Source organism: Pipra filicauda, unplaced genomic scaffold, assembly GCF_003945595.2.
Source record: "Pipra filicauda isolate LSUMZ 115617 unplaced genomic scaffold, ASM394559v2 scaffold495_size435866_pilon, whole genome shotgun sequence".
Classification (NCBI taxonomy): domain Eukaryota; kingdom Metazoa; phylum Chordata; class Aves; order Passeriformes; family Pipridae; genus Pipra; species Pipra filicauda.
Window position 1 is genome coordinate 4,314 of NW_024104637.1, and position 19,008 is coordinate 23,321.

The following is a 19,008-nucleotide window of genomic DNA, read 5'->3' on the forward strand; positions in this document are numbered from 1 at the left end:
CCGAGGATCTCCCCGAATAATCCTTTCGGTGCGCGCTGGAGTCCTCGGGGTGCCCCAACCCGGGGGGCACCCACAGCACTGTCCCTCCAGGGGGCCAATTTGGTCTCAAGCTTGCCATGGACAGCCCAAAAGGCATTTCAAGAGTCCTTCTTCGGAACCCACCAACGGGTACGGGGAGGAAGCCACAAGAAGGCCTCATTTCTAAAGGCAGGGGGATCTTGCCTGTGTCCCAGACTGGTCCGGGGATCTGAGGCCCTTCCCGAGAAAATCTCGGTGCCGGCGTGAAGGGCCAGAGATCCCTTGGAGCCACGGGAGAGCAGGCACAGAGTCCCTCCTGGGGGGGCAATTCTGCTGCCTGAACTCAGCTCTTCAAAGAAACCTCTAAGTCTCAGCTTGTGAGTTTTAGAAGCCAGGCATTCCTGCACGCTGTAATATATTTTAAGAGCTTACTGACTGAATAACAGATAGCTTTTATCAGGGACATCTGACCTCCCACAGACAGCTCCTTTCCCCTTTCAGTACAAAATTATTTTCATGGTATCACTTAATAGGAAGTGCCCAGGAACCCCAGACTGTGCTTTTCAGAACAGAAAATAAACAGAGGGAAGGAGCTTTGCACGAGTGTAACATACTCCAGAACAGACCTGACTTTAGTTTTACTCTTTGTGTTCAAATATAGCAGAAGACAAACACTCCAGCAGGAGAGCTGGCACATTACCCATGGTACCCTCAAAGTCCACCTTATGAGATCTGGAGGAAAATTGCAGTTGTACCAGTCCCTTGTGCCTGCAGATGCCTGGGGATCCTCTCCATCCACCTCATGCTCTCCCAACAGCAGAAAGGGTGACCTCAGGGACACGGTGGCACTCGACATCCTGCTGAGAGAGCAAGGAAACCTTTAGCATAAAGGTGAGTTGGAATCTAAAACTTCCTTTCCTGGGAGCTTTGTCAAGTCTGCAACCAAGAGGGGAAAAATTTGCATCTCCTTTGGTGCAGGTGTCAACAGAGGCCAACAGAGCTTGCACCTTTTTCAGACAACTGTGCCCTTTCTGGCTCCCTGGCAGCTCCAATGGCACCAGAACCCCCTTCCTGCACACCCACGGCTGTCACACACAGCCACCCACACACCTTTGCTCCAGCCCACACGGGGCCAACATTTCCTCACCCTGCACATCCCAAGGGCAGTATTTTTGCTAGAGAGCACAGCAACCCCCCTGTCCTTGCAGACTGCCTCCCTGCAAAAAAGGAACCATTTCTCCTGGACACTTCTCCCACAATCAAGCTCTTTTAAGACCTGCTCAGGGTCCCTCCCAGCTTCTGCCTGTCCTTGCATTTAAAGGCACGGGCATATTCTGTCTTCCAACAGCAAACCCAGCTCCTCACTGGCAGTATAAGCCCTGCTCTTACCTGGACAGACTCCCAGGCTTCGGCACAGCTGTGGCTCATGGAGCAGCTTCCCAAGGCCCTTCTCTCTCCCAGCAGGAAGCACAACTCGCCTCCACTCCCCAGCACCAGGGGAAACCACGAGCCAGGCTGCAAACTGACACAGAACGAGCAAAAAGCATTAACGCAGCACCAAGAAACTAAGGGAGACCAGTCTTTGCCTTGTAACCCTGCACGGGGAAAGGCTTTGGGATTCCGGGACAAACCCTGAGACACCCAGAGAGCACCAGCCCCGCAGCCCTGCCACGGCTCCCCCCGGGGTCACCCGGCAGGGAAGGGGCTTACCCGGCCCCCGCTGCCCAGCACAAGGCGCCCCTAAACGCCCCCCGGCTCCCCCGGTCCATAAACCCAGCGGCCAAGGCGCTCTCCCCTCCGCAAAGCCACGAGGGGCCCAACCCTGCCGCACACCCCCAGCACAGACCCCCCAGCCCAGCCCGTGTCAGAGCACTCCCCGCACATCCCCCGCCGTGTCACCTCTCCCGGGGCTGGGCTGTGTCCTGCCCCTGGCCGGGCTCGTCCTCCCGTGCAGCCTCTCCTGGTGCTGTGCTGAGCCGGGCTTGCCCAGGCGGGACCTCTGGGAACGAGGCACAGCTGCTCTGGGGACGGGAGCAATCAGGAAACCTTCCCGCAGGCTGACCCGGTCCCACCGGTGGCTGCGCTTGCCCCGTGCTCGGGGGGAGCCCCATCCTCGGGCGGCTCTGGCCGGCAGCCCCCCGGGCAGTTCCCGCAGAGCTGAACCTGTGCAAAGACAGGGGGAAAACACTCGCGTACGCAACACAAAGCTCCAGGCGCTTTCCCCGCCGTGCCGCACATCCCTCCGGGAGAGGCCCCGGCCCGGGCACAGCCGAGCTCCCGGCACGGCCCGGGGGCGGCCGCTCGAGCCCCCCCGGCCGGAGCCGCAGCCGGGACAGCCCGGGCCGACCCCGGGCCGAGCTCCGCACCCTCCGTGCCGCGGGTGCCCGAAGGTCTCTGCGCACACACGGCCCTGCCGGGCACGGATACCCGGGATCACGACGGGGCAGCTCGGACACGGACACGGACACGGACACGGACACGGACACGGACACGGACACGGACACGGACACGGACACGGACACGGACACGGACACGGACACGGCACTCCCCGGCCCCTCCCGACCCGCACACCCCAAAGCCTCCCCCGGCCCCGCCGGCGCTCGGTAAAAGGGCTGCGGGCGGGGCCGGGCGGGGCCGGGCCGGGGCGGTCCCTGCGCGGCACCTGCGGGGCGGGGGGAGCGGGGCGGGGCTGCGGCACCAACGGGCTCGGTGGCGCCGTCTGGCGAAACCCGCCCGGCACTGCAGGAACAGCCCTCGGGGCGCGCCGGGATCGCAGTTCCGCGCGGCCCCGCCCCCCTGTCTCTGGGAGGTCTCGGCTTCTGCACATCTTCTTGTGACGTGTTGAATTTAGAGATGAGCTGATAAAGGCGGTGACACTGTTCTGTCGTCACTGAGCTTCTGAGGACTTCAAACTCCTTACTTATAAGTCCTAAAATCTGTACACTGCTTTTGAATGGATGACACCACATCAGTCTCTTTGAGGGAGCGTCTAGTCACATGCTGACTGAAATAATAGCTCCCGAGCATGGTTTTCCCTCGCCGAGTGCTCCTGAATTCAGAGTTCAAGTGCCCCAAAGAATGGAGTCAGCCTCTTCTCCACCTTTGCTGAGAACAGACGGGGTGCCTGGTCTTTAATCCCGAAGCCAAGGTTATTTTCCTCGTTGTGTCAAAGCCAGCCTGGCTCGTGGCACAGGTCTAACACAGCAGTGCCAACGCAGAGCATTACAGACCAGATACTGTCCAACCTCCGGCTGGGCCACTGGCTTTGTGCTGGGCACCCCCACGGCTCGGGAACACACTGCTCCGAACACACCCTCTGACCAACAGATGCCTGTGATTACAAAACTTCCACTGCCTAAACCCCTTCCCCTCAGAAGGACTCCGGTGCTATCGCTGTCGTGGTCACAACAAAAATAATAAACTCCGTTTATAGAAATTTCCCAGTCATTTCTCTGTGGAACAGGCACAAGGTCACAGCAGCCCCTGTGCCTTTCTTTCCATGGAGTGGGTGCCTGCTTTGGACTCTCCCGCTACAGCTGCACTAGGAAGCGATGCTGGGTCACGGCTCCTCTCCGGCGGTTTTTCCGCACTGTCAAACTCTCCGTGTGGTTCAGGTGCACGGTTCAGGGCGACTCCCCACAGCGCTGTCCCAGACGGCCCCGGGATCCCCCCGGGATGGCCCCGGGATCCCCCCGGGATCCCCGTACTCGCAGCGCCGCCCGCGCCCCCACCCCGCCTGGCGCCGTCTGGCGGACACAGCCGGTACTGCAGGGCCCATTGCACAGCTTGCCGAGTTTGTAATTATTTATTTTCTCCTTTCGGGCATAAAGCAGCGAGAACAGGACACTGTCGTCTCCTACGCTGGCAGGATTCGGTGCCAGGCTGCAGCTCGCCATCAGTGCTGGGCGCTGGGAGACAGCTGCACAGATGCACGTGCCTCCGTGACAGCTCACTGCTGTAGAAACCGTGATTTTCCTGGTCTTTGATCCCAGTTCTCCTTCCCTCTGCAGACACGTGCAGCATCTGGAGCAGATTTTCACCACCATCAATTAAAACTCCATATTTGGGGGGAGGGGGAGGGGGATAAAATGGGGGTTCTGCCTTTAAAACCACCTCTGCCTTCAGCCCAAGGATCTGGTCTGAGGGGGCACAACTGGTCTCGAGGGGAGTGCACGGTGCATGGGGAGGCTGAGCAGATTTGGGGCCCGGGGTTCACCACAGCCGTTAGGTTTCCATCCCTCCATACCTCAGTATTGCTTCCCTCTCATCAGTTCCCCAGGCAGGACCAGTGAGGATCATTTCAGCTGCATCTTCTCCTCTTCCCAGGCTTGGCTTTGGACCCTAGAAGATGGCAACATGTTGTATTTTCGTTTTTCAAGGGACAAAGGGAAAGCTTCACTCTAAGGAGACCCCAAAGAGCTCTACAACACTCCCAGCAGAAGTTTGGGATGAGGCTGTATCCCCCAAGCTGGAGACCCCAACCCAGCAGGGGCAGGAATGGAACCTGATGTGCACACCTGACTGAGGCACACTCCAGAGCTGAGCTTCCCAGGATAACAGCTGACATTTCCCAGCAGCATCGGACGCTGCTGACTGGGGTGAGGGAGGGTGTTCCTCGATGCTCCCCACACGGAAGGAGACCTGGAGATATGGCCCAGCACTGGGGTGGAGGGCTGGCTGCTCTCACCCCAGCACACCACCAGTTGTCCCAGTTCTCCAGTGCCACATACAGCACCTATTACCCCTTTCAGTGCCAGCCCCAGGCTCTCCCAAAACCCCTCAGACACACGTGGGTGTGACACCCAGACATCAATCATTCCAGGTGTGACACCCAGACATCAATCATTCCAGGTATGACACTCAGACATCAGTCATTCCAGGTGGGAGTCACCCTGGCCCAGCACCGGTGCCACAAGGTCATGGCAGAGCAGGGCACCCATCAGGCCACCACCACCTCACAGAGCTGCTGTCCCCGCCCTGGGTAGGTTTGGTGTGCAGGCATCCAAAAAAGTGCGGCTCCTTCCTCAATAAATGATCCTGACCACGCATGGTGGGATTCGTGCAATGCTTTCCCTGGCACAACTCCTCTTGCTGTTGTGCCCACCATCCATCACGGATACCGATGTCCCACAGCCACACATCCCTGTTTTCCCGAGTTAATGATTAAAACCCGTTGGATTTCAGAGGCGCTGCACCCAGACCCCGACAGGCAGGCCAAGGATGCTCGCCCTCTGGGATTAATCATTCTCCTGGCTGTTGACATTGTATCCATATAAACGCTGGGATGGGATTCCCAGTGCCTCTTCCCGGCAGGAGGAGGGAAGCCAGCTCCAACATGAGGGCAGCTCTGGCCCTGCTGCTGCTCTTGGCCACCGCACGTGCAATACACCGAGGTAAGGACCGGGGTTTGCTGTCCCCTGGGATGAGGGGTATGGGGCTGAGGTCCTCAGTTCTGGTGGGTTTTGGTGGCCTCCCCTCTCTCCAGCCCATTCCCAAACTGCCATGCAGGATCAGAGAGGAAAGGGAAGCACTGGGGTGATGGTTTGGTACCTAGGATGCCCCTTTGGGGTTGTGCTGGAGGAGACAGGAGGGGGAGAGGCTGGGCTGGGGTGGGAGGAGGAGCAGACAGAGCCTCAGGGATCAGCTCCTTCCCTTCCCAAGGGAAAATGGGATTTCCTGACCCCCATTCACAAGCAGCATTTCCCTGTAAAATACACCCCTCAATGGAAACGATGCTCTGTGCTGTCCTTTGCTCCCTTCTCAGCTCCACAGGGAATCTGTCGTATTTTCGTTTGCCAAAAAAACCCCTAAAACTTACTTCTCCCACACGGCTTCATGGAAGTGAACAGAAATGCAACGAGTCGGGACCAACAGACGCTGTTGCTGTGAGGAAAGGGACCTGCCTTTTCCACAGCTTCCCCTTTCTGGCAAACTCCCCCTCACCCTTCCCTCCCCTTCCCACCGGAGCGATGTGACCCTCAGTGTCACAGCCCGTGACCCCTGGGTTTTGTGGAGGTCACCCTGCTCCGCACTGTAATCCCAGGAAATGCTGGTATCAGTGTTTACCCTGCTGGTGCCAAAGTCTGACCCATGGGTCTGTAGCACAGATCGATTGGATTTTTCCAGGGATGAGAGCACTGCCGGGATGCCTTCACTGCTGGCTGCTCTGTGGGGCTGGCTCTGGAGCTCCCAGCCCTCATGCTTTCCATGCCCTGCCACGAAAACCAACCCCACATATTCCAAACTCAGAAATGGCCGTATGTTTTGCCTGTAGCTCCCTCAGTTCCAGGGAGGATTTTCTCCTTGCCCTTTTCCTCGGCTGCAGAGCCAAAGAAGCAGCCTGGATACCAGGGATGCTTCTCCCAGACCGGCTGTGCCAACATCTCCCCAGGAACCATCAAATCCTGCTTGGGAAAAGAAGCAACAGAGGGACAAAATAAACAATCCTCAAGAGAATAAAGCACTGTGTTCTGTGGATAGCAGAGAATCCCTCACTCCCTGCTCACGATTCCCCCTTTTCCTGCACTTACAGGTAAAGCTTATGTCCGGGAGAAAGTCTGCCAGGAGTACAGGATGCTGGGGAAGGAGAACTTCCGAACCCTGTAGGTAACTCCTGCTGTCGGTGCCCTGCCAGGACACTCAGCACCTGAGCCAAGAACAAAAACCATTAAATAAAAATAATCTTGGAAGCTGGATTCTCTCCCTGCAAACAGGCCATTGCTCTTAGCAGGAGAAGAGTTTACTTCATTTCTGAGCTCCTCAAAGCCAATTAGGTGCCTAAATAACTAGGAATTCTAACAGAGCTGACACATAATCCCCTGTAAGGGTCAACCTCCAGCCTGGAACCTGCTCCAGTTCTTCCCTGGCTGTTTTCCAAGGAATACACTGCTATTTCTCGCAGCGCCACAGCAGACCGTTTTAAACCCCGTTTGAGCAGAACGATGCTGCGACACGAGTTTTGCTTTCAGAGAGAGGAACCTGCCACCGGCTCACCTTGTCCTTGCTCCCTTCTCCCAGGACCATCATCGCCAACAGCCGGAAATACTCCAACGGCACCTTCGAGGAGATCGGCCACCTCGTCCGGGAAATCGTGTCCCTGGCTGAGACCTGCTGTGCCGACGGCGCAGACCCCTCCTGCTACGATGCCGGGGTGAGGCATCACCGAAAGCGGGTGATGGACCCCACACCAGGGCTGGGATGATATGTGGTGTGTGGCCATAACCCCTCGTCCCTCCCACAGTCCTCGGCCCTGTCGGTCAAGTCCTGCAGCGCGGACTCGCCGTTCCCGGCGCATCCCGGCACGGCCGAGTGCTGCACCCACGAGGGGCTGGAGCGCAAGCTGTGCCTGGCGGCCCTGCGGCACCCGCCCCAGCCGCTGCCCCGCTACCTCCAGCCCTCGGACCAGGAGCTCTGCCAGGCCTTCAGGAAGGACCCCCGGGAATTTGCGGACAGGTAAGCCTGGACGGGGAAGGCGCCTGGTTGAGCCCAGGTGGGTGCTGGCACCGGCTGGTGCCATGATCCAGCAGCTCGGGGTGGTACCTGGAGAGGGCTCCCATCCCTGGAGAACCCTAATCCCTCCAAACCCTACATGTCCTGCTCCCAATCTCCCGATCCCGGGGTGCCGGCTCTCCTCATCCCGCCCCTGCCGCAGGTATCTGTACGAGTACGCCAGCAGATACAGCCAGGCGCCTCTGCCTGTGCTCCTGGGCTCCACCAGGACCTTCCTCTCCATGGTCTCCACCTGCTGCATCTCCCCTGCACCCACCGCCTGCTTCCTGAAGGAGGTGAGACCTCTCGGACCGCCGGGCTTGTCCCCATCCTCGCTTCCTGGGAAGCCAGGTGAACCCTGTGCTGATGGCCTGGGAAGAGGAGGACATATCTCTCTTCTTTTTGTGGCAGAAACTGCAAAGAAAAACCCTCTCCCTCCTCACCTTGACATCAAACCGGGCTTGCTCCCGCTTCTCGGCGTACGGGAAGGACAAAGTCACCTTCAGGTACGGGGGAAATGGCCTTTCCCTTTGGGAACAAGTGCTGGGCTGGGAGCGTGTTCCCATTTCCCACTGTGGATCCCGTTTGAGGGCAGAATTCACAAAGACAAGCTTTAACTCTTGTGTAAATCCCTGACGATGCTCCACGCACAGCACAGGCACAGAGTGAGCCCTGTGCTCCCCATCACCTCCCTCCCACACCCCTGCTCGGAGCTGTTACCTGGAAGGGGGATCCAAGCTCCCTGAGCCCCCCCACACACCCTGTGCCCCCCAGCTACCTGGCCTCGCTGGCTCAGAAGGTGCCCGCTGCTTCCTTCGAGGACCTTTCCCCCCTGGCCGAAGGCGCTGCCGAGGTGTTTTCCCAGTGCTGCGACTCGGTGGCTGAGGACTGCATGCAGAAGAAGGTAGGGGGGGAGCCCAAAACCCACCCCAAAACCACCTCCCAAGTCCCAGGAGGGGCCCAGAGGACGCACCCCATCATGGCAGGGGGTCCACACACCCTTTCTGTGCTCCCCTCTCCGCAGCTCTCGGAGCACACGGCCAAAGCCTGCGCCACGCTGTTGGCCCAGGACGGGCGCTTTGCCGACTGCTGCAGGGGGAAAAACCTGATGGAAAACTATTTCTGCATCCTGGCCTTGCCCCCTGCGCCCGCTCCCAAACTCCCAGAGGCACCGGAGCCGACCAACAAGGAGCTGTGTGGCAAGGAGGGGGATCTCCAGACCACCAGGCAAGTGCTACCCAGGTTACAATCATGGAGTGACTGAAACCATTTAGGTTGGACAAGGCCCCTAAGGTCATTGAGTCCAACCGTTTCCTGACCCTTCCTTCTCCCCTTGGTTATATGGTTTGGTAATTATGGGGTTAATCCTCAATTCCCTCAGAGGCACCACCCCCAGGGGCTGCACAAAGGTGCCAAAAGCAGCCCCCATCCCATTCTGAGCAGCACCCCTAATAAAAACCCATGTGGCCCCTCGTTCCAGGTCCCTGTTTGAGCTGGCACGGAGGCACCCCAGCCTCCCTGACGCCGTCCTTGCCAAGCTCTATGACGCCTCGGAGAAAATCAGGGAGGAATGCTGCTCAGCCAAGGACCCCTCTGCCTGCCTGGACAGCAGAGTGAGTGGTGGAGGGGTCTCTGGGTGCTCTCCCTGCTCCCTGTCATCCCTGCATCCCCCGAGATCCCTGCAGGGGCTTTTCCCAGCCTGGTGACACCCACCCTGTGCTCGCAGCGCCAGCAGATGGGAGCAGAGCTGCCCCCCGTCCTGGAAAGGGCCAGCCAGCTCTGCGGGCAGTACAACGAGCTCTATTTCCTTGACTTCAAGAAGAGGTAAGCCTTTTCTGCACCCCCCCTCTCCCAAAAAACCCACCTGCATCAGGGGATGCAATCAAAATTCGTCCGAGAGGTTGAGGATGCACAAACGGAGCCGGTGGGTTTGAGCCTAAATAGCAGCAAAATAGCGGGAAGCAAATAACACATAACACCCCCCCACACGCCATCCACGGGTGCATCCCCCTTCCCCAAATGCCGTATGGGTATGGAATGCTGCCGGATTCCCACTAACACCCCGTCCCCCGCGCCGCAGGCTGCGGGAAAGCCTGACACAGACGTTTCCCGAGGCCAGCGCGGAGCTGCTGGAACAGATGTTGGAGCAGCGAGCCTCCTTCGCCTCCACCTGCTGCACCCCGGACGCGCCCCCGCTCCTTTGTGCTTCCAAGGTACAGCCAAGCACCCTCCCTACAGCCGGGGCGGTGCCAGACTCCACACCCGGGGCTGCCCCTCTGCTCTCCCCCCCTTTTCCAGGTGAGCTCGGAGCTGGGAGAGGTGTGCAAGCAGGAGTCCTGCCTCCTGGGATAGGGGCCCCGAGGGAGCAGCTGGTGGGCGTCCGGTGCCGACAGCAGGGATCGCTTCTCCAGGCACTCACGGATGGAGCGGGATCGCGAGGCAAAGCTCGGTGGACACGCGGGAATGTGGCACGTCTGAAGGGAGCTGGGCTGGAGGATGCCCAGCAGACAGAAGGTGCCACCAAGCCCACGGTTCCCTACCCACCCACCAGCAACACCACCCTTGTATTCCTGCAGCCAAAATAAAGATGAAAACAGTCTCCTCGCCGCTGCTGGAAAGGCTTTCTGCACCCCCGGGGCGGTGGGAAGGGCTGGGAATGGGCACGGCTGCTCCCATTTCTGCAGGTAGGAAGAGGTCCCAGCTCTAGTCCTGGGAGCTAATGCTCTAAAAAATTAGGCAAAACCGGCAAAACCACTCATTTCGAAATATTAATTTCCAATTATTCACATTTCTATTGATAATAATATTCTATTTCTTTCCAGTTAATTAGTTGGGGTTTATCCTGTTCTGTTGGGTGAGTGACCCACATGTCATTCATGTCACTTATCAAATCCTCCTGCCTCCCCTGGTACATCAGTGTGGATGAGATTCCATTTCACATCCCTCTGCTCCCATTGAAGTGTTTTAATCTCTGTCACAAGGTGTCAGTGACCACCCAGAGCTTCCACTCCCTTCCAGCCTCAGTTTGCATCCTTCAAATTCAGGACGCACACAGCAAGGACTGCCTCAATTACAGTGACCTCCTGGGATTCCAAGAAAAGCTGGAGAAATGCCCTTAAGCCAGCCAAGGACACCTCTGCACGTGACACCATCACCACTTATGGGGGGGGAAACCACCCAAAAACACTCAACTGCCATTCAAAACAAAACAACACGAACCACAACAATTCTCTTAGTAAAACCAGCAGACTCCTGGGAAAGCCTGGGCTGCTCCTGGTTGATGCCAGCCAGCATTGATTCCCAAGGGATTCCCTCCAGCCCTTGCCAGCCTGGGCATAAATCACTTGGCTTTTCCATTCTCAGTTGCAGTGGGGCTTTCTGTTTGTTTTTTGTATTAATTTCGTTTACCAGGTCTCCTTCCTCCTGTCCTCAGCACCTGTATTTTTATCCCACCAGCTCTCTAACCCATTCCCAAAGATGTGAAGGAAGCAGCAAAATCCCTGATTTTGTTTTGTTGTTTTGTTGTTTTTTTTTTAAATCTCCATCCTTGTTGCTCAGTGCAACCCTTCCCATCCAGTCTTTCTGCTCTCCACCAAAATATCAGGGTACAGCAGGAATTTAGCAGCAATGCAGGATATTCCAGGGTGGGAGCAGCATCCCTACAACCTTCCAACCAGGGAATGCAGGCCTGTGATGGGAAAAGGAATTACCTGAGGCACTGAAAACCCAGCGCTGAATAAAATGGCTCCAACATTTACCTGGCCAGTGCCCCACAAAAGCATTAAAAAAAAAAAGATTTAAAGTATTAGTTTTATCCACCTCTGAGACTTGCAGGCCTGCTCGCTTCCCCAGTGCCTGCTTTTCCCAGCTCCTCAGGGCCAGCAGCACCCCAGCCATCAACATCAACCCCCCAAAACCAGATAGGAAACAGGCTCTACCTCCTTTTAATTTTATTTGTCTTCTGGACTGCGTACAGCACATTCCCAAAAGGAGCAGCGAGTGTATTCCTCACAGCTGGAAGCCCCATAGCCAGGCCCGGCAGAGCCTGGAGATAAACAGCCATTTATAGGGGGGTGAACCAGCTCCCAGGTGATGCTGGTGCCACTCAGCTCAGAGCCAGGGCTTCCAGCAGCTTTGTGGAACCCATAATCCGTTTCCCCAGGGGAAAATCGTGGAACCTGGTGAAGTAGGTGCCCAAAACAATGTCCCTTGGCGCCTCAGGGCTGTGCTCCTTGACTGGGCGCTGGGATGAGCCTTCCTCACACTTTGGCACAGCCACTTGGCATTGCTTGGGCCACCAACACCTCCAGAGGGACCGGCACCGCGGGGGTGGTCACCACTCCCTGTGTCCAGCCAGGCAGGGGTCACTGCCTGGGGCTGCAGGAATCCCATGGCACGATTTGAGATGAAAAAGGAAGTTTTCAGTTACAGGAGGGGTTTGCACAGCCCCAGGCCCCCAAAACTGCACCTAAAAACTGCCAGCTCTGGCCCCTGGGCATTTACCTACAAGGATGATGCTGGGCAGTGATGAAGGGCTGAACCCCAGTGCAAACCAGTTCCCCCAGTAGTAGCTCCCACACTCACCAGATCGAACTTTTCCCCGTCTCTGCCAGAGCCAGCACCAGGCTGGGGAGGTCTGTCCTGCTGGGAGCCACTATGGGAGAGACCTGGGCAGAGGCCTCTGCTGGCAGAACGGAGCCTGGTGGCAGGAAGGGTCACCAGCTCCCCGGGGAGACCCCCAGCCCTGCTGGCTCCCAGTCTCCCAGTACTGGGTGGGAGACACAGCGCGGGTGGAGCCCTCATGGCCAGTCACCAGGTCACGATTCACAAGGGAGATGATCCCGTGGTGGGAATTGGGAACTGCCAAGGATCCCCAGCTCTGCCAGGTCCCCATGTCCCCAGTCCAGGGTGGGAGATAACAGGGACCCCCAGCCCTACTGACTGAGATGTCACCACTACTCCCCAGGAGGGGACCCCAGAGAGTCGGTGCCGAAACCCACCGGGAGAGTCACAGGGACCCACGTAGGGGGAGGGGGTCCCGCACCGAGGGGAGGGAAGCAAACCATCACCTGTGGCCGCCTGGGTACGGTCCAGATCGTAGCCGGGCACCAGAGCCCGCGACGTGGGGAGAAGGGACCGAACGGCCCCGGTTATCCCGGCTCTCACCTGTTTTCCCCCACTTTTTCCCGGTTTCCCTCGCCCGGTCACTCCCCGGGACGCCGAGGCCATCCCGGGCTGCAGTGGGACGGGGAGCCGCTCGGCAGGAGCCCCGGGGGAACCGGGAGCCCTCGGTCCGGAGCGCTCTGGGGACGCTGAACTCGGCCCGGTCCCTGTGACGGCACCGGGAGCAGCTCCAGCACGGCCCCCGGGCCGCCCAGAACAGGACCCTGAGCCCGACAGAGCCCCTGGGAGCCGGGACGGGGACCGTGATGGGACAGGACCTTCTGTCCCCCCCCCCTCGCCCAGAGCTCGTCCCGCACCCGCAGCAGCAGCCCCGCGCCTGCCCCGCCCGGCGCAGTGTCGCCGTCTGGCGGACGCGGTGCGGCAGCGCAGCCCCGCGCCGGCCTCGGCCCCGCCGCCCGCCAAAGGACACCGGCGACCCGCGGACACCTTTCCGACACCCCTTTTATTCAAGCCCGCCCGTGCGGTTTTAGCCTTCGCCCATCGAGCCAGCCGGTGCTGCCGCCCGGGACCCGCCCGCAGGTACCGGGAGCTCCTGCGGAGAGAGCGGAGCCCGTGGGGTCTCGGCACCGGCCCCGGTGCGGGGGGGGTCCGGTCACACCGACTCGGTCGCCGCCCGGCCCTGTGCACCTTCATGCGATGCCCGTCTCCCGCACGTCCTCGCTTCGGGAAGGTGAGTCCTTGTTCAGCGTCTCCATCTCTTCTGCCTTTCTCTTCCTACGCTGCCTCCGACAGTGGCTTTTCGGGGTGGGAAAAAAATAATAAAAAAAAATAGAGGCAGAATGAGACGTGGCAGCCATGCTGCTCCATGTTCCTCTGCTTTCACACTGCAAAGGCTCCAGGGGGGATCTCATCCAGTTTTCAGCCCCAAAGGAATGTCCCAGGCACTTCCCTGCACCCGCAGAGCCATATCCCACCTGGCTGGGGCAGCCCAAATTTCACCTGCCTGGAGCCAGCAGAACTGGGCAGGATTTACTCCCAGTCTAGAACTTCCTCTTCCCTCTCCTCTTTCCCTTCCCTCTCTCTTTCCCTTCTCTCTTATTTTCCTTCCCTCTTTCCCTTTTTCTTTCCCATCCCTCCTTCCCTTCTCTCTTTCCTTTTTCCTTTTTCCCCTTCCGTTTTTCTTTCTCTTCCCTCTTTCTTTCCTTTCCCTCTTTCTTTCCCTTCCCTCTTTCCCTTCCCTCCTTTCCTTCCCTCTTTCCTTCCCTTCCCTCTTTCCCTCCCCTCCCTGTCCCCTGACGTACTGACTGCAGAGGCAGATGCCGACGACGAGGATGATGAGGGTGACGATGGCGGCGATCAGGGAGATGATGACGATCTGGCCCTGGTCCCCTCGCAGGTAGAACAGATCCACCCTCTCGCAGCGAGCCCCGGTGTAGCCTCGCTCGCACCTGCCCCGCGGCACAAGGGAGGCAGAAGAGGAGGGGTCCCAAAAACAGCCGTGGTGCCCGTGCCCCCCTCATCCCGCTCTCCCAGGGAGGACGGGCACGGCATCCCACCCCTTGCCAGTCACCAGCAGTGACTTACACACAGGCCGGCGCCTGTTCGGCCACGAGGAAGCGGCACCTCCCCTTGACACAGTAGTGCTTGTACTCCTCCGGGCACCGGGAGAAGTGGCCCTGCCGCCGCAGCTGCGTCCCGTTCCCTGGGGGTGGCAAGGACAAAGAATTCCCCCAGAGGGGTTACGGCTCCGCCCAGAAGCAGCAGCATCCCAGAGCAGCAGGTCCAAGCCTGGCCAGCTGCAAACAGCAGCCAAGTGGCCTTTGCTTCCCAGCTCCGTGGAGGCTGCGCGGCTCTGCCAGACAAAACACCTGCTCCTGTGCCATCCCAGCCCGCTCCCCTGCACCGCCCAGCTCTCATACAACGCCTCCGGCTCCCCCGAGCATCCTCACACCTCCACCTTACCTGTGCACCCCTTGGCCGTGTCGCAGGTGAGCCCCTCCGTGCCATGCCCGGCGGTGACGTTGGCGTCGGCGCCCACGCAGCTGAAGAATGCCAAGCCTGGAAAGCAGCGGAGATGGCTCGAAGAGGGAGCCTGGCCAGAGCCCCGGCATCCCTGCCACAGCCCCACCACAACCACAGGGTGGGGACCGGCAACGGGCTCTGCAGCTGCGCCCACGGCCCCCCTTCCCTGGCAGCATCAGCTTTTCCCCAGGGCGAGGAGAAGGGAAAGCCGGTCCCCGCCTGTCACCTCCACCCGCCAACGCCCCAGCACGGGAGTCCGGGAGCCAGAGGGGCGGGTTTTGGGGCACACAGCCCTGCCTGCAGGCAGCCAGCTGCTCCTCTGCCCTGGGAGAATGCAGGGATGGATCCCCAGATCGCAGATTGGTTTCAGTCTGAACAGACTGTAAAGCACATCTTTTTCCAACTCCCCAGCCATAGGCAGGGACACCTTTCACTGTCCCAGGTTGCTCCAAGTCCCGTCCAACCTGGCCTTGGACACTTCCAGGGATGGAGCAGCCCCAGCTTCTCTGGGCAACCTGTGCCAGGGCCTCACTGTCTTCACCAGGAAGGATTTCTTCCTGGTATCCAATCTAAACTTTCCCTCTGTCAGTGTGAAGCCATTCCCCATGTCCCGTGACTCCAAGCCCTTGTGACAAGTCCCTCTCCAGCTCTCTGGGAGCCCCTTTAGGCGCTGGAAGGTGCTCTAGGGTCTCCCTGGAGCGCAGCTCGAACTGAGCCAGGAAAGAGGCCACCTTGGTCACCGTGGCCACGGGGCGAAACTGAGAGGCGGCTGAGCCCCGGCGCGTCACGGCGGCGGTAACCGGATCGCTGGCATACCAGCACTGACTCAGCACGGCCCCGCTCCCAGCCCGGCCCTCCCCAGGGATTCACCCCGCCGCGGTGGCACCCAGGGGAGCGGGGACAGGTCCTGCCTGACGGAGCAGGGTGCTGGGCGGCTCCCGCGAGGGTGACACGCCGAGGCGGGGGGTGTTCCCATCCCGAGTGGGTGCACGTCGAGGCCTCCCAGAGAGCGGAGAGCTTGCGCAGCCAAATCCTGGCAGCCTCGTCTCCTGGTACCTGTTTTCTCACCCGGCCCTTCGGCACCCTGGAAACAGTGGTGGAGGCTGCCCAGCCAAGCCTCCGGAGTCCCCCCCGTCCCACGGCAGGGACATTCCCGGCACACACGTCCCTCCTGGCTATATATAGCCACTGCCGCTCTAATGACGCGCTCTGGGTAACAGAGCTCCAAAAGAGCCCGGCGGGGAGGAGACGGAGCCCACCGGCCCCTCCGGCCCAGCGGCAGGGTGGGAGCTGCCTGGCGGGAGCCAGGGATGAGCCACGGGGCGGCTTCCCCCCGGGAAGCAGCTGCGGGCGGCGTGGGCACGCGGCGGTGCAGGGAGGGAGGCTGACTTCACTCCCGGTGACCGAGTTCACAGCTCGGCATGGAAAGATCCCCACCAAGATGAGATCCCCACCCTTATTGCAACCAGATGCGGAGCTCTGGCATCCTCCGGGCTGGCAGCCCCTTGGCAGGACTGCCCTGGGGCAGCGCCAGCTCCGGAGGGAGGGGGGCTGTGCCTCCTGCACCCGGATCGCAGCACCCTGGAGCTGCGGGTGCAAACAACCTCATCTCTTTGATGCACAGAGAACCCGGCTCCACTATCTAAGGCTGCACTCCCTTCTGAACAGCCAAAGATAACCCAGGAAAGTATCCCAAACACCGGATTAGTTTGCTGTAACACCCCCACGCTCCGCCGGGAAAGTCCAAACTGCAGGAGAGCAACCACCCAGGGCATTGCCTTGGTCCGATGGGGCACCCCAGCCCCAAAACAGGTCGGCCACCCTTGGTTTCCTCCTGCCAGCACAGGTTTGGCAGGTTCTGCCAAGTGCCGTCACCAGCCCTGCCGAAAGGCCAAACCCAACCTGTTCCCAGCGGAGAGGAAAGCTCCCTCGAAATTCCAGTGCTGGCACTCTCTGCCAGGGGGACATCAGCTGCCCAACCCTACCTGTGGTTATCTCCTGCCGGCCCTGAGCAGGCTGCTGCCTGCATCTTCCTGCTTCCCAAACACTCAGGAACTAACATGGGAATGCTCACACACCTGCTGAATAGGTACTGCATCCCCCCCGGCATCCTCCCTCCCCAGTGCTGCCAAAGATGGCAGAGGGTATTTGGGCACCCGTGAGCACTGTCCCATCAACAGGTGGGAAAAGCATCCCACTCCTGCTCCAGGATCCAGCCAGGATACCCTGGCCCCAAAGGATTCGGGGATTCGGAGTCAAGGGGAGCACTGGAACGGGATGCTGGGGAATTCCAGGATGAGACCTGGGGACACATGGGAGAGCCCTGGGACGGGACTGGGTAAACACCAGGCTGAGCGTGGGGGAAGGACTGGGACGGGATTGTCCAGGGGGACACAGGGAGTCACTGGGATGGGACTGGAGAAAACATCAGGGTGACAGGGTGAACACTGGGATGGGACAGTGTCAGCATCGGGATGGGGTGGGACAGCAGGGGATACAGGAGTGCAGCAGAATGAGATCGGGAGAGCAACAGAGTGGGATGGGGAAGCACCAGGACAGGGGGAGCACCGGAATGAGACTAGGAGGCAGGTGTAGGATCACCAGGGACCGGGAGGCAGCGGGATGGGACAGAGGTAGCACGGGGACCGGAGACAGGACGGGGCCGGGACAGAGGGTGACACCGGGCTGGGACAGTGGGGGTGGCACCGGGCCGGGAGGGGGGGCACCGGGCCGGGACAGGAGGGAACACCCTCTGTCAGTATCTGGGTATCCCGGGACCGAGACAGTGGCGGGACAGGGGACCCCCGTGCTTACCGGAGGCGAGGGCCAGGCAGAGCAGCAGGGTACCGGGGCCGCCGCCCGGGGCCGGGGCCGCCGCCACCGCCTCCATACGCGCCGCCGCCGCCTGCCCGGTGCCCGGTGCCCGGCGGCTGCGGCGGGGCGGGACGGGGGCGGCCGCTTCGGCACCGCCGCCCTCCTCCTCCTCCTCCGCCTCCTCCTCTTCCAGCTGCGCGGCTCCCACCCCGCCGGAGCCATCCCTTGGCGGTCCGGCGGTGCCCCCCCGGCACGTCCCCTCCCGTGTGTCCCACCCACGCGTGTCCCACCGACGCACGTCCCACCTCGCACCAGACACGCCTGGCCCCGTCCTGCCGGGAGGCGTCAAGCAGATGCCTCACCCCAGCATCCCTGGGGATTTGGGCAGCGAGACGGACCCCTATCCTGCCATCCCGGGTTCCAAGAGGGACTCCGGGGCTCCCCTCCCCGGAGGGACGGAGGGTGTGCACCCAGGCCCAGCCTCACGTCCCCAGAGCCATTTATCCCCGGCCAGCTTGTTATGAAAAGGGAGATTTATTCATAGCAGGCAGCTGTAAAACACCCTCCCAAAGGCCTTGGCAGGGGATGACGGCAGCTCCGAATCATCCTGCGAGGGGCTGTGCCTTGGCACGAGCCCTCTGCACACTGGCCTTGGGGTGGTTTTTTGCCTCGGGGTGTGTGGGAAGATGTTTTCTGGCCCCCTGAGTGAAGTCTCGAGGAACAGGGGTGAAGGTGTCCCCGCGGGATGCTGGCAGGTCCCCTCCTGGCATCTAGGGATGCTCGGTAGGGATGTGGCTCCACGGGCTGTTGCTGTCCTGGCTCCAAGGAAAGCGAAAGAGCTTTGTCCGGCGAAGAGGGGCTCGGGCAGGGAGGAGAGGCGGAGCTGCTCCCTGCTCCCGGTCGTTACAGGCGCGAACGAAGGTGGAAATGAAAGACTGGAAAGAACGGGTGACCTCAAACCGCAAGCTGGCAGCTATTAATGCAAGTGCTGGCAGCCACCCAGCCATGCCATTTGGCTGCTGGCCAGGGGGTGAGCGAGCTCCCTCAGCCCTGCTCAGCCAAAAAATCCTGCCGCAAGCTCCGGCACGCCGGTATCGCCCACCCCTCGGCTCGTGGCCACCCTGGCTCCCTGCCAGCTGCTCCCCAAAAGCAGGCGGGGGGTGATGAACCACCAGAGGAGCATTGCAAAGCTCCTGTGGGGACTTGGGCAAGACTGGTGAAACCGGCAGCTGGCAGCTGGATGTGGCACGGGGCCACTCAAGAGGAGCTGACTTCATCCCGGTGGGGCAGGCACAGCCAGGGAGCAGGCAGGAAAAAAATCCTTGTGCCCACCAAAAGGAAACAGTCTCCCTTCAGCATCCTTCGTATCTGGATAAAACTGGGGAGAAAAAGCATTTTAAAGTGGTTTGAAAAGAACTGGAGCCCCGAGGCAGGTGTGACCAGAGGTAACAGTTTCCATGGGAAATGGCTGGCAGAAGGTATCCCCAGAAAAAGATATGCCCAGAACGGGACATCTCACTGGCCATGTGTCCTCTGCTCTAC

The 19,008-nt window shown here is 60.1% G+C and overlaps 3 protein-coding genes across 4 annotated transcripts; 1 reads left to right on the plus strand and 2 right to left on the minus strand.

Annotated features, from left to right (window-relative positions):
• Positions 1–1,407: 1,407 nt before the first annotated feature.
• LOC120324328 (translation initiation factor IF-2-like) lies at positions 1,408–3,914 on the minus strand (the record flags this gene model as incomplete). Its single annotated transcript, XM_039386636.1, has 3 exons — positions 3,785–3,914; positions 1,918–2,680; positions 1,408–1,540 (listed from the first exon to the last, which is right to left on the minus strand). Coding segments are annotated over exons 1-3 (1,026 nt in total), but the record flags the coding sequence as incomplete, so codon positions are not given.
• A 1,388-nt stretch (positions 3,915–5,302) lies between these two features.
• GC (GC vitamin D binding protein) lies at positions 5,303–10,105 on the plus strand. Its single transcript, XM_027716840.2, has 12 exons — positions 5,303–5,411; positions 6,551–6,620; positions 7,036–7,168; positions 7,259–7,470; positions 7,670–7,802; positions 7,918–8,012; positions 8,281–8,410; positions 8,531–8,733; positions 8,987–9,119; positions 9,233–9,330; positions 9,587–9,719; positions 9,805–10,105. The coding sequence occupies exons 1-12, from the start codon at positions 5,303–5,305 to the stop codon at positions 9,856–9,858; spliced, it is 1,503 nt and encodes a 500-aa protein (XP_027572641.1). The 3' UTR covers positions 9,859–10,105.
• Positions 10,106–13,119: 3,014 nt separating this feature from the next.
• On the minus strand, positions 13,120–17,542 carry BTC (betacellulin). Of its 2 annotated transcripts, XM_027716842.2 has the most exons (6): positions 17,467–17,542; positions 14,593–14,688; positions 14,215–14,332; positions 13,932–14,078; positions 13,318–13,425; positions 13,120–13,222 (listed from the first exon to the last, which is right to left on the minus strand). In XM_027716842.2, the coding sequence occupies exons 1-5, from the start codon at positions 17,540–17,542 to the stop codon at positions 13,320–13,322; spliced, it is 543 nt and encodes a 180-aa protein (XP_027572643.1). In that variant the 3' UTR covers positions 13,120–13,222; positions 13,318–13,319. The 2 variants fall into 2 exon arrangements, with proteins under 2 accessions (XP_027572643.1, XP_039242573.1); XM_039386639.1 differs by having other exon boundaries at positions 13,120–13,425.
• Positions 17,543–19,008: the final 1,466 nt, after the last annotated feature.

Bases quoted from the DNA above. Each gene is read 5' to 3' on its own strand.
- GC (XM_027716840.2), top strand. From the start codon at position 5,303: ATGGGATTCCCAGTGCCTCTTCCCGGCAGGAGGAGGGAAGCCAGCTCC. The intron at 7,803-7,917 runs GTGAGACCTCTC...TTTTTGTGGCAG, and splicing joins CCGCCTGCTTCCTGAAGGAG to AAACTGCAAAGAAAAACCCT. The intron at 8,734-8,986 runs GCAAGTGCTACC...CCCTCGTTCCAG, and splicing joins GGGGATCTCCAGACCACCAG to GTCCCTGTTTGAGCTGGCAC.
- BTC (XM_027716842.2), bottom strand. From the start codon at position 17,542: ATGGAGGCGGTGGCGGCGGCCCCGGCCCCGGGCGGCGGCCCCGGTACC. The intron at 14,689-17,466 runs GTAAGCACGGGG...GCTGCTTTCCAG, and splicing joins CTGCCTGGCCCTCGCCTCCG to GCTTGGCATTCTTCAGCTGC. The intron at 13,426-13,931 runs GTACGTCAGGGG...CACCCCGAAAAG, and splicing joins GGCATCTGCCTCTGCAGTCA to CCACTGTCGGAGGCAGCGTA.